The following is a 13,519-nucleotide window of genomic DNA, read 5'->3' on the forward strand; positions in this document are numbered from 1 at the left end:
CGCCTCCTGCAACCACAGATGTCCCGTCGTTCCATTCCATGACCACAGCGACAGCGCGGCCGCCCAGCACGCGGCCGCCCGCCCACCGCATGTTGCAATTATATCTCCTGTGCTGAGGAAGTTTGTCTGCTCCCATCACACAACTGATGTGCTTCAACTTGAAGCATAAATTCTTACTACTCCTGGAACTGTAACTATTCTTCAAGACCATCTGGTGCTAAATGATGGTCTGATTAGTAAACTTTCTTTAGCATAATCTTATTCATTGCCAGGTCCAGTAACAACTTTGTAATACATACCACTGGTCCCATAATCACTGATGTCCCTTGAGCATAACCTGCCATCTCTTCTTTGTATACAAGCCTAGAGCTAACTTCTGTCTTCATCATTACAAGTACTTATTTCCCATATGGCACAGTGTCAAATGCTTCTCTGAAGTCCAGATTAAGTACACTGCCACATCCCCTCTTTGTAGAACTCTGCTGTTCTATGAAAGAGCTGTAACATTTTATCTACTTGGCTAAAATTCAGATTTTCTCTTGCTAGTTGTACCTTTACTTCCAAATATGTTATTTCCTTCAAATTCTCTCCTAGGGCCTTGTGTTCTGTGGAATCAGGCAAAAAGCCCTGTATATGCTCAAGTCACTTTTCCCACTTTAGGTATAGCAATTATGTTTGGTATTCTTTAATTATTTGGTACCATCCTGACTTGAAAGTTACGTAAAATAACTGTTACCACCCCTGAATTACATGTGCCAGTTTTTAAAATTTCATAGGTAAAGATAATCTGGGCCCATCAGTTCAATTGTACTCATGTTATTTAAGCTCTGCTTCCAATTTGATTGTGGAAATTTCTATTTCTGTGCCAGAACTACTATTTCTTTAGTACCTATATTATCTTTAAAATCAATAAAATTCTTGTTGCATAAAGCCCTATCTCTCTTTTTACTTTTTTACACACAACCAAGGCATCTTTCATTACTTATTTTAATATCCTTTTGTCAAGTCTAATTCACTAATCTGACTTCTCTCAGTTCTTGCTTTATTCATACAATCTACTTTCAGATGTAGCTTTAACAGCAAATCAGTCAAAATTTGCCTGAAAAACCAAAATCCATAATATTGAACAGCCTTCTTCAGGTGATTATTAATTCATTGAGAGCTGGAACTGCTCCCTGCAGTGTCTCCCCTCCACTTGGGATGCAGCTTCCAGACAGTTGCATCTTTACTGCAAAAGAAGTTCTAAATGTACTTCACACAATTGTCTTTGTCTCCAGTCCAATTGCATTTTTTAGTTCTGGTCACTGTATGGTCTTCTCTATAACATTCTATTGCTTTCTAAACCAATATCTAAATAAGAATTTTATTAGTGAAGATTTAACATTGCAGGCTGCAGAGTACCACATCCAGAAAGGGTAGCATTTGTTTTCCTTAATAAGTAAAGCACACAGGAAAAAAAGCCTCCCATAATAAAAAAATAAGCATCACTCAACTTTCTACAATGATCTTCTCTAGTATATTGATTGCATCCAGCTGTGTCCACAAGTACCTATAGCAGACACCTACATTGTTGTGCTAAATTCTTTTTTACCAGAAAGCAATAATCCGTACTTCTTTCATCATATCATTACTATGCAACACTAGTCAAATATTTCACTACTGATTTCTTAAACTCTTACATCTGTATTTCAGCCCTAGTAACTATTTTCAACTATGCTTTGTTATTCCAGTTAAGCATCATAATGTTTTCTATTAATTCTGCTTCTCCATTTTGCTGCCTGGACTTCTTGCACATGTATACAAACAATTCAGGTGGTCTAAATTGGTGAAAAATTATCTCTGAAATAAATTCATTTTCCTGGTTTGCTGGCCTGTAAGACTGCTTCTCACAGGACTGAGAATTACTCGCATCGAGTTCCTGCATTTTCTTATCTATTGCTACGTTCATTCACTTTGGTGGTGAAAGAGGTTTTTTCCTGTACTCTGAGTGTAGTTCTGCTAATAACCAAATTGTTATCCAGACTGGTTTTTCCTTCACAAGCAAGGCTACCCTTTGGGCAATCAAGTGTCCCAGGACTTACATAGGCCCCATCTATTTCCAGCAGAAAGCTTTCCTGACTGATATCAAAGGTCAAGTGTTACCAGATCTTCCAAACAATTCAATTGTTGTAACAATTCAATGTCTTACATCATAACAAACATACTTTGAAAACTTATACATGTTGTTCTTTCTCTTTTCTAGAAGTCCCAGAAGCTGTAAACCGTTCTTTGGGTGCTTCCCCTCCCAGCAGCATTTCATCTGTTTCCAGTTCTGCAGACCAGGTATAGTATTAGCTAAATTCATATTACAGAAATCTCCTTATCCTTTATTTTAAAATAGTATTTCCACCCCCTTTCAATAGAAAATTACATTCCTGGAGGGCTTCTATGCCCCCTTTTGCAATGAGGCTTTTCTGTAGTACAAATAATCTGAATGTTAGCTTTCCTTAAAATATGCGCAGAACAGGTAGCATAGGAGAGGCTTAACAGACTGTAGAAAAATATGTAAACAGTATTGTATTAAATCTTGGCACCCTACCAGTCATAAAAAGCTTTGGTTTCATGTCTTCCTGACTCTCCAGTTCATACTTTCAACACCATTGAAACAAGGGAATCTGTGGTGATATACTTAAGCCTAGTCTTTGATACAGATTGCTATAAAGAGTTTTTAATCACATACTTTTTTCTAACTTATAGCTGTACAAATTGTGTACAGGAAATAAAAGGTGCAGTAAGCAAATACAATGATGCTGTGATGCCTCCCCTCTGTGTTTTAGTTTCTCCCAAGTCCAGCTCCTTTCTGTTCCTTTAAACAGATCTCATTACAGTTCACGCTGTCAGTTTTATGGCCAATTCTTTTTTTTATGTGTTTTGTTGCAACATTAAACTTTGAAGGATCTAAGCAAACACAAGGTTATTTTCATTTCACTGCTATTCCCCTTGCTCTCATTTTGGATGAAGAGAGACTACAAAATGCAAAAACCCATTCTTATAAACCTAGTAGTCACAAACAAGGTAAAAATAGTTGTGTTGAGTGTAAACCAAAGGCTCTATCATGCAGAGCCAGTAACAGTAAGCGTTCTAAACTCTGACATGACAAAGATAATACAACAGTGAAGAACACACAGGATTTGAAGTTCTGGGAAAAAATTAACTGTATGTAATACTAGATATTTTTTATAAAAATTACTTTCAAATAAGCAATCCAGAAGACTCTACATAAACAGCTTGTAGCAATTACATTTGCAATTTTTATGTAACAGCCATGGGCAGAAACAGAACTTAATAAAAGATCCATTTTGTTTAAAAAAAATTAGCTGTTAGTGTTATTTTCCCAGCAATTATATACAGTGGTATCATTTGCTGTAGCATCCTCCACAATACAGGTGCTCACAGATTAATGACAATTAATTATGTCATTAATTCCCATGACATTCACTGTTTGCTTGGTTCCCATCCAAACTTTGGCAGCAGCTCTCTGCTTCTACATTATAGGCCACAGATAGTGTTAGAAGAAAGGTCTGGAGGCCATTGATTCCTTCTTTTGTTGAACAAAGATTTGTTCACTGGACTCATTCTCTATGTGGGCAAGTACTTTCATATTTGCAATTTCTCTCAGCCTTTCTATTTCCAATGAATAGTGTGAGTGGAGAAATAAATGGAAAAATTTTGAAGGTAAAATTATATGTTATGGCTTGAGCTAGTCTAAGAATTTAGTACAATGCCCCCAAAATTGAGGCTCTGCTCTCTCCTCGCTGTCAGCTCCCCTCCCAGCTTCTATGGTGTTCCTTCCTGATCCTGCAGTGGGTTGAGCCAAGTCATTAAACTGACAGAAAATCAGCTTGGCAGTCAAACACAAAAAAAGGCAAAAAAGGAAAAGTTTTTTTGGTTTTTTTCTGCAAGTTCAATAAAGTGAATTATCTCACCATGGGATCAGATGAGCAACAAAATGAGCACAAAGGAGAAGCCAAGACATTCCCTTTCTGGCAGCAATAAGTCAGCTAGACCAGCTCAGTTATAATGTGCAACCTTTAATCTGTTTTGTACAGAGGTGACAAAGCTTGTGTGAAAATTAATTTTATCATTAAACTTGTTACTGTAAAGCTGGAGCAAAACTTATCCAGGCATCATGCTGTCCATGTGGAGACAGGCATGATTGTGTTCACAAAGAGCATTATTCCTCAACATTCCTCGACAATTTGTTCCTTTTTAAATTCTACTGGAATAGCTTTTGTCTTTAGAACGATTCTAGAGTTGAACCTGACTGCTTTCCTTAGGGCATCTCTTTTTGTCATTTATCAGCCTTCTATCACAAATCTGTTACCACTGTTTTGACGCTCCCAGTTTTTCTTTGCCCTCTCTCTACTCAACTAAAACTGTCAACTCCTGGCAAAGACTTTTAAACTCTTGAGTTTTCTGCATTTTAGTTCTTCATAGCTGTCTTTATTTAGCAATAACTCCCCTACAGGCCATATTCTTTATTATTATTATTATTTTACAGGTGAAAAACTGTTCATCTCTTTTTAGGATGCTGGTGTTCACAGTAAAGCATGGTATGCTGCTTCCTGTGATAGGAAAATGGCAGAAGATGCATTGTACCGATCAAACAAGGTAGGTCACTTTTAAAGAATGTCTGTTTTTTGGGGAAAAACCCCAGAACTTCAAATAAAAAATTTTTAAAAAGACAACCAGAAGTATTCAAAGAGCATCAGTTGCCTTCTGAACAGGTCAGAACTACTGTGCCATGCAAGTACTGTCAAACCTGGAGTTATTGTGGTGACATTAATTAATGCTGGCTTTCATTGCAACACAAAGTTGCATTAGTGCAACTCAAAGACCAAAGCACTGCAGAGAAAGCTACTAGAGAGCTGAGGAAGATGTTACAGCTCATGCACACCCCCTTAAAAGAAATGCAAAGCCCAGTGGCTTTTAAGTGGTCTCCACCACTGTCCAGTGGCTCATGTGGAAACAGCTATTTGGAAAGGCTGGTGTTGCTATGCCTTTTGAAATAGCAACACTGTGATTTAGGTATTTGGAGAATTTGAATTCTCTCAACTATTCTTTGTGCAAAATGTAGTGTCACAGGAGGAAAGAGGAGCATGTAGAGTTGCATCCTCAGCATCAAGTACATTTCCACTCTTGCCTAAGTCCACAGAGGATAAAGGGGCAGAGCATGGGGGCTGTCACCAGGTGAAGGCTGCTGTGAGTTGGTGAGCAAAGGGCTACATAGCCAGGAGTGCAGGTGCTTGACTGTGATGAGCTCCTTTTTACAGCTCTGGAGAAATAGTGTCTCCACCTCTCCCTGCTTTCTTGCCTACCTACTGCCACTGATAGAAACTATTCCCTAACAGCCTGTGGATCCCAACAGATGGCTGCCACTGGGTATTTATTTCTTCATTTTCTCTCTGGTTGAGAAGAACAGGCAGCAGCAAAGCTGATTCCTAAATGACACCTTTGCAAGCTACTGTTAGCAGGAATACATGCCACTTCTCATATGCTGCTATTATTTTTCTAATGGGAAAAAAGGGTTCAATGTGAATATAAATCAAAATAAAAGCCAAAAACAGACTAAGTTGTTGGAAAGAAATGAGCCAAATACACTGACTACTTTTCTCTCTTTAGGATGGATCTTTTCTAATAAGGAAGAGTTCTGGGCAGGACTCACGGCAGCCATATACACTGGTTGTGTTTTACAACAGAAGAGTGTACAACATCCCTATACGATTCATTGAATCAACAAGGCAGTATGCACTGGGCAGAGAAAAAAGTGGTGAAGAGGTGAGATGATGCGGGTTTTTTTTTTCCTAACAGTTTTCAATTATATACCTTTAATAAGCAAGGACTAAGATATATTGCACTATGACCACAAAGATTCCTCATGTATGAAGATAAAAATATAGCCTTTATCATGACCAATCTGTCAAGCTAGAGAAACCAGTGTTATAACAGCTCCTGTACACTGTAACTAAAACCACAGACCAAATTTAAAACATACTCATAGAGCTGTTTAAATAAAGTTAAAAGGATAAGAGCTGCAGCCACTAGATAAATTTTCTCACTGTTTACAGTCCTCCACTTACCTTCTATCTAAAACTCTAGTTATGTTTCTTGGAAAATTGCAAAGGAAGAACAGCCATGCTCAAAAAACAAAACCCCCCAACACTACTAAAAATGAGAATGACATTACTGTTAGTACTGTTTTCACATAAAGAAAATACTAAACTTTAGCTCTGGAGTGAAAAGATCACTGGTTATCTACTCTGCCACGGAGATAATTACTCTGATAGCAAAACAGAAACTTGGAACACAAATACCAATGAAAACAGTTTATCACTGCATAGAGTAGGCTTTTCAGCAGTGTGAAAGTAGGCTTGACATAGCCTAATTATCTGCCTCCCGGGCACCAGTGTTGAGATCAGAGAAAATAGAATAGCCTGGAGCTCACCTGGTCTTCAACAAAGGGTGAAAAATGACCTCAGGATAAATAGTCCAAAGTCTTTATTTGACCAAAGTCCAAAAAGAAAAGCAACAGACCTATCAGATTCTGGATACTAATTTACAGTGACAAACATTAAAACTGTGTAACTAGAACAGGTCTCATAGATGGCTGCCTGTACCTGTTACTCCTGGACATAGCCTTCCCTCTGAGGTGGCTGAACCACATCTGCCACAGCTCCTGAGCAGCCAGTCTGCAGCCTAATATACATTAAGGGAAAATGAAATGTCAGTTCACTATGGCCCACAGCAAACTCAGTGGTTCAGTTGGTGCAGGTGGCAATCACAAATGGAAAGGAGGGGACAGCTGGTGCCTGTAATATCTTCTGTTGTCTAAATCTGAACTAAGAGAAGGATCAGTGCTCTCACTAAAAGGCAAAGCATCTAACTTGGTAACAAGTAGCTTAACTCTCTTCAATTACATGAGAAGCAAAGATAAAAAGATGCCATGATTACTGTCAATATTATAGCATTAAAGGAAGCCAGCACTAATTATTTTTTGTTTTCTTTTTCCAGCGCTTCGACAGTGTTGCTGAAATAGTAGAGAATCATCAGCGCACCTCCCTGGTTCTAATTGACAGCCAAAACAACACAAAAGACTCAACAAAACTGAAATATATTGTACGAGTTTCTTAATCAAACTGAACTGCTGAAATAAAGACCCTTAATCATTTCTTTCAATATACTGAGATGTGGACAAGGTATTAAAAGAAGAAATGCAAAATGATGGGAAACACTCTTCAAGAGCACCTACAGAGCAGTAAGAAATGCATTTCATAGAGTTCAACCCCACGTGCCTTTTATCGGGAAAGTTAACACAAGAAGCCAAAGCAGATACACTGCCATCTGTGACAACACTGGTATCTAAAGTCATGGGAAGAACAACTGCATACCACAGCCTGATCCTCTGACTGCTGTTTGAAGATAGATTTGTTGAAGGACATTTTCATTTTAAAAATGAGAATACCCACAGTGATCTATTATTTCAATTTATGTTTACCACATATCACTGCTTTCAGCAATTTCTTTGTAAAGTACACAGCCCCAGAAATTAGAGCAACTTGACCTAATGTACCACTGTGCACAAGTTGAAAATAGGACTGTACTTTGATTAGTGGCAATAAATCCACCTGAATGTTTTAGATTTATGGACATGTGTTGTACTTTCCATCAGCTTCACCCTGTTTCACTGATATTTTTGTTTGTATTTTCAAATGTAAAAATAAAATTTAAAAATACTGTAAACTCAGTAGTGTATGGAGACTTTGCTGGACTGCATTTCTGGCGCCCTTCCAGCAAGAAAGCATCAGTTCACTAGTGTTGGTGTTTTAATGTATATATTTGTATGTGCTCCTTCACAATGTTATGAAAAAGCATCACTTTTTACAACTTTATCTCATATATATATATATATTACACACACACATAATTTGGCTTAATGACTCTCAAATCTTTTGTCTTCAAATTGCGTAGTGCTGATGACCCAGGCACGCTGCATCATTGCTGAACTAATTACTCACTTCTTGCTGAATTACTGTTTATGGAGACACACAGGAAAAAACCCACTTTTTATGTGATAGCCTGTTCTATCACAGTGGTTTACTTACTATAATTTTGTGAAAAAAGTAAACTTCCTCAAATATTCAAGTGGTAAAAACTAATTTGATGAATGTATAAATTGCATCAATGAAAAACTTTTAGGAGCAATTGTTAACTAGTTCTAGCAGTGTTTGATTTCACTGGACCTGAAGACTCCATCTTAAAGGTATTTTCCAAAACTGACATTTTATACACACTTAGTTTGTTCTTCTTGTTCAAAATAAAGCAGTGTTCTCTAGGATTATATTCAAGGCAATAAAGGCAAGACTGAGTCAAGACCTGCAAAGTCTCAGCAAGTCACTTAGGGCCATAGGGTGGCTGAATTCTGCAAATATTTTCTTGTGCTTTTGATCAGATACTTCTAAAAGTCATGCACCTGTATTCTAGAAAGAACTGTGTGCCAACAGGATGCTCAGCACATGGCTACCTACATACCTTGAGGCAGGTCAGCTTCTTCCCTCTGCAACACAGGCAACACATACCCAAATGTGATGTGATGTGATGTGATAACACACTGGCAAGTAAAAAACAATGTATACAGACTACACAAGCCTACCTATGACAGACCATCACAGTACTACATAAGGGCTGTGTTTAGTATATTGCTTAGTTGGTATTTTATATTTAACACTATGCCTAATACTACTGAAGTGTTTAGAACATTAAGATTGCCAACTCAAAGTGTAAAAACACAAAAGTTAGTAGTGTCTGCAAGCTTCATTTTCTATATGTGTACTATTATATTATTTAGCTACTTTAAGTATCACTTTAGAAGCTATTTCAAGCAATACTCACAATGGAAGTACTCTGAAAAAGTAGCCACTGAGTATTTAACCTCCTTTGCATTCATGTAGTCCTTGCCTTTCACTCATGTACTGCACAGTATTTCAACTTGGTTCTGTCTGTCTGTCTGTCTGCCAACCTTTCTGTGTTGCTCCTCAAAATCTCAAGATTCTTCAAACATTCTTTCCAAGTTAAATGTGCAGTATATCCATCATTCTAGAACTGAGGGGAAAATAGAGTGTGAACAAGGGAAGTTCAAGTGTGTCTATTTCATAAAAGAGACTAGTTATCACCTTTTTTTAAGGTAATTAGCACTGAGCACTTTCAAGCACTGCTGCTCCTGCCCCTCAGCTCTAAGTGCTCAGCACTACATGTAATATTGTGCCTGACCTACAAATAACAAATATGCTCTAGATAACGGGGCCAGTTACCTTCATCCTCAAACTTTACTTTCCTTTTAACCATGTTCTACATTATTATAGGGCTACCTTATCGTTTTGACAACAAAACAAGGGAGGGAGCTGATAGGTAACACAACCTTCCATAAAATAATCCAATCAGCCTGAAATGAGAACTTTTTAGGCACAAAATAAGGCTCCTTGGGGGAGCCTCCCCCAACAAACACACAAAACACATCAGTACGTTATCACCTACTTTACTACACTTGCTGTTTTGTAGAGGAACAAAGGCAGCAGACTGGTTACTCTGCTTTCCATACTCGAGCTAGATCTGTTCTAGTTTGGCAGGACTTTGGTGCAGACATACCATGAAACAAAGTTTTATCTCGAGAAGGTTTAAGCAAGTTTCAGGTATAGGATTGCACCAAGTTACCATCTTCTACATTCTGGACATAAAATAAACTGGCACTCAAGATGAAGCCTGCTGAGTTAAAAATCCCAGTGCTGTGGGCAGAAAAGCCACTACAGAATGCAGGAAATGGTGACTTGGTGTGGCTGTTGCAGCGCCAGCAGTCATCTTAATGCCACCACCATGCTCCAGGTAACAGGTATATCAAGTCTGACCTGACAGACACAGCAACACACCCCTCCCCTCATCTTTCTTTGATATTGTGATACTGTTAGCTAATTTCCTTTCCATATAATTTGTCATTCACTGAATAGTTAAAACAAACAAAAAAAAACCCAAAACCTCACACCAAAAAACCATACACACACAAACAACCCACAAACCAAGAACTAAAAATGAATTCTTTTGTCTGAGAACTCAAGGCAAGTGTCACATTTAATAATACACAAAGGAGAAGTGTTGTCTGCCTACCTGATACAGAGAGTACAATGAGTACTGCATATCATTCCTGACAATGTTGCTCCATGAAAGGAGTAACAACCTGCATTCTCAAAAATCCAAGCGTTCAAAGACACAAGGTACAAAACTACATTCTTCCTTCAATCAAAGGCAGCAGCAGCAAAAAGAGATTATTAGGAATCATTGTTAAGAAAAAAAGCGTGTCATATAACAACAGCTCTGTAACAAATTTTTGTTAAAAACACTGGAATTACTGAGGAAGGGCACCATGACTTACTGATGAATCTTGCTAAGAACACATCTTGCTAAGAACACATAATGGGATCGATTTAAGGCCTCTTCAAGGTAATACAGACATTTGATAACCTTGTGCTTGCGCCTCTCTTTGTATGTCCCAAAACAATAAAACCAATTTAAGGTTTATCTTGCTATTTGCAATGTTACAAACTATTAAAATGTTATGGTTGCATAGTAAAGCACTCAAAATCAAGATAATTGAAGTTACCTGTGTAACCTTGTCACATCAGCTATATCCATTACAATACAAGCATTAGATATACAATCAATGAGCATTTTTCCACATGTTTCACTTAGTTCATACAATACTTCAGGGATAAATTGTAGCTGTATAATGAAAACCTGTGGTTTGTAGGATATTTGTAGACTACCTTTCCCCATTCACTGAAAATGCTCAGAAATGCACCAACACTGCAGAAGTCAGCCAGTAAAAAGATGGCTTCATACAGTTAAAGTAGCTGAACTGAAGAACTGAACATATCTTCCCTGCATCTTCTACCACACCATATACTGCAACACAGGTCAGATCACTTCAATCTTTCTCCTGATGGTAATTAATTGTGATCTTAATTTCAGTGAAGGTCCACCTGAGATTTTCTGAAACCTGATCTGCAGAAATGCCAAACTCTAAGGACCTCAAACAATGCACTATGAAAAAGGCCGTAAGAAGAAAACTATATATTTAGAACAGTACTTGAGCAACCTGCACTAAATAATATGAGGACCTAATTAAGGGTGGGGAAACAAAATACTGAATTGCTACCCAGGAGGAAGCAAAAATTCTCTGCACTGAATGAGATGGATGTCCATGGAAAAAGTGACACATGCCAATTAATTAAGATTGTATAAAGCAACCTTATTTCAACATTTCCTAGCTTTACAATGTTTTCACAGTACCATTTAAGGTCAATTCATACAAAAATAAGTTAGAAAAAAATTCCAGTGATAGTTGTCACTCTCATGCTTCATCAATACAGAGAAAACCCCCTAATGCTACAGCAGGACTTCCACCTCAGTGCCAAGTAATTATTAATAAAGACTGGTCATCCTTGCTGAAATTGCACCAAGTAGGTTTAGAAACAAACTTCACATATATTTTTTCCAAAGAAGGCAAAGGCTATGTCCAAAATTTGCAAGTTCAATTTCACAGTTTACAGAAGAGCAAGCAGAGGCAGACAATAGATCCTTGCAGTCAAAAAAGCTTAAAATGTTTTTGTCCTTTCCTAACACTGTCTCCTTCCAACCTGCTTCCTCACCACTACTCTGGTCTTCTTCAAAATGCCTAGCTAAATTAACATCAGAGCTCAAGTCCATTGTGCAGCACAAAATGATTCAGTTTAGATACACAACACATGCCAACTGTGTATTAATTCACCCAAACAACGCTGCCTTGACTGCTTCACTTGTCTTCCATACATAACTCATCAGATGCAAGGCTAGTGTGCATCTTCCTGCCAACACACAAATCAGGAAAGAAAAATTTATCTCATCACCGAAGTAATTGTTTTTAAGTAATTTTAACACTTTTTAAAACACAAGTTGAATTCAGGTTAGTGGTGACATGCCTGTGACATCCGTGACTCTTACTGTTTCATTGGTAGCAAGCAATCTTCATTTTCACCAGTAACAGAAAACTACTTGGGCTTGCATACAATCTAAACCCCAGGATTTAAAAGCCCCAGTCTTCTCCAAGCCTACTGTTCAATTTTGACAGCTTTTCCATCAATACTTTGGGAAGCTGGCTTACACCTTCATACCTGGGCAAAAGGTGCCAGCCATATGGTAAGAGCAGTCCCACATAAGAATGAAACTTCTAGCCTACAGAGGTTCATTAAGAACCTGGAGGACAAAGCCTTGAGACATGATTACTGTGGATAATAAGGACCTTCATCTGTATACCCTCAGTCACTATGGTTAAGAGGTCTTTTGCTGACATGCCTTTGTATAAAGACTAAAAACTGTAATGCATAGTGTCTCCCTTCATTATCTCTAAAACTGAAAGTAGAAAGCAAGCAGACACCTAAGAACATTACTTCCAGCTGATAAATATGGGAATAACAACTCAAGCCTTGGTTTAGCCAAATCCCTGGTGCCCCAAAAGGCAGTATATCTGAATAAGCAATAGTAGAAAACATTAAGTCATTATGGGGATAAATTACATCCACCTGAAATAAAGCTATGAAGCAATTACAAGCCTAAAATGGTGCTCTGCACCTCCCCACATCCTGACCATCCCTATAGGGTTTGTGGCAGACACAGCAAGATAGAAACATTTTCTATAAATGCTGAAAGTCATATGCTGCAAACACAAGTTATAGCAAATTTAATAGTGACAAAATCAATACAGATTAGGAATGTTCACCATTCTTAAACACCATATACATTATGAATATATATATACTGTATATTTTCAATCAATTTCATTTGGACTCACCATATTAACACAATCATGTTTTATTAATTTATATGAAAAATACTTCACTAAGAAAGTAGACAAACTGCACAGAAATAGTACAAGTGTCATGTGCATAGCAATATAGCTTAAAGCATTCACATATGGCTTTGTTTAAATGAAACTGTGGGGGAATGGCCCTATACGGACCCATGGTTACACAGTCAACATAATGTAAACTGCTTCACATCTTTGAGGCACTTGCTAATAATAGTGTTCAATCCCTGAAAAACAAAATCAAGAGCTAATAAGTGAAAATAACAAAAATCCCAGGATAACAGCCGTGTATTTTTGAAAATATTTTAAAAATTGGTTTTAGTAGTGCATGCACAGAACTGAAAAACTGGGGGGAAGGATGTAATTTCTGTGCAAGAATTATACCAAGTAACTGAAAAGTATAAAAATATTTACATGTTTAGGGATTTTAAGTATGTACAAAACAAAGGCCCTGAAGACTTATTCTATAGAATAAAAATATAGCACATGATAGCAGTAATAAAAATAATATATATTTTTATGGAATTGTATTTGCAGTTAGTTACAAGTTATTTAAACCACAACGTTCTTTGATCTTTCTCAAATCTGATG

The 13,519-nt window shown here is 37.5% G+C and overlaps 1 protein-coding gene across 1 annotated transcript in view; it reads left to right on the forward strand.

Annotated features, from left to right (window-relative positions):
- The window catches only part of BLNK (B cell linker), a 92,223-nt gene extending 84,461 nt beyond the window's left edge, over positions 1-7,762 (forward strand). The window contains exons 22-25 of the mRNA XM_031062705.1: positions 2,243-2,322; positions 4,567-4,650; positions 5,662-5,817; positions 7,051-7,762. Coding sequence (XP_030918565.1) covers positions 2,243-2,322; positions 4,567-4,650; positions 5,662-5,817; positions 7,051-7,170 — 440 coding nt within the window. The 3' untranslated portion in view covers positions 7,171-7,762. The remainder of the gene's footprint in view (positions 1-2,242; positions 2,323-4,566; positions 4,651-5,661; positions 5,818-7,050) is intronic.
- The last annotated feature ends 5,757 nt before the right edge of the window (positions 7,763-13,519 follow it).

This window comes from Geospiza fortis, unplaced genomic scaffold, assembly GCF_000277835.1.
Source record: "Geospiza fortis unplaced genomic scaffold, GeoFor_1.0 scaffold130, whole genome shotgun sequence".
NCBI classification, from domain to species: Eukaryota; Metazoa; Chordata; class Aves; order Passeriformes; family Thraupidae; genus Geospiza; species Geospiza fortis.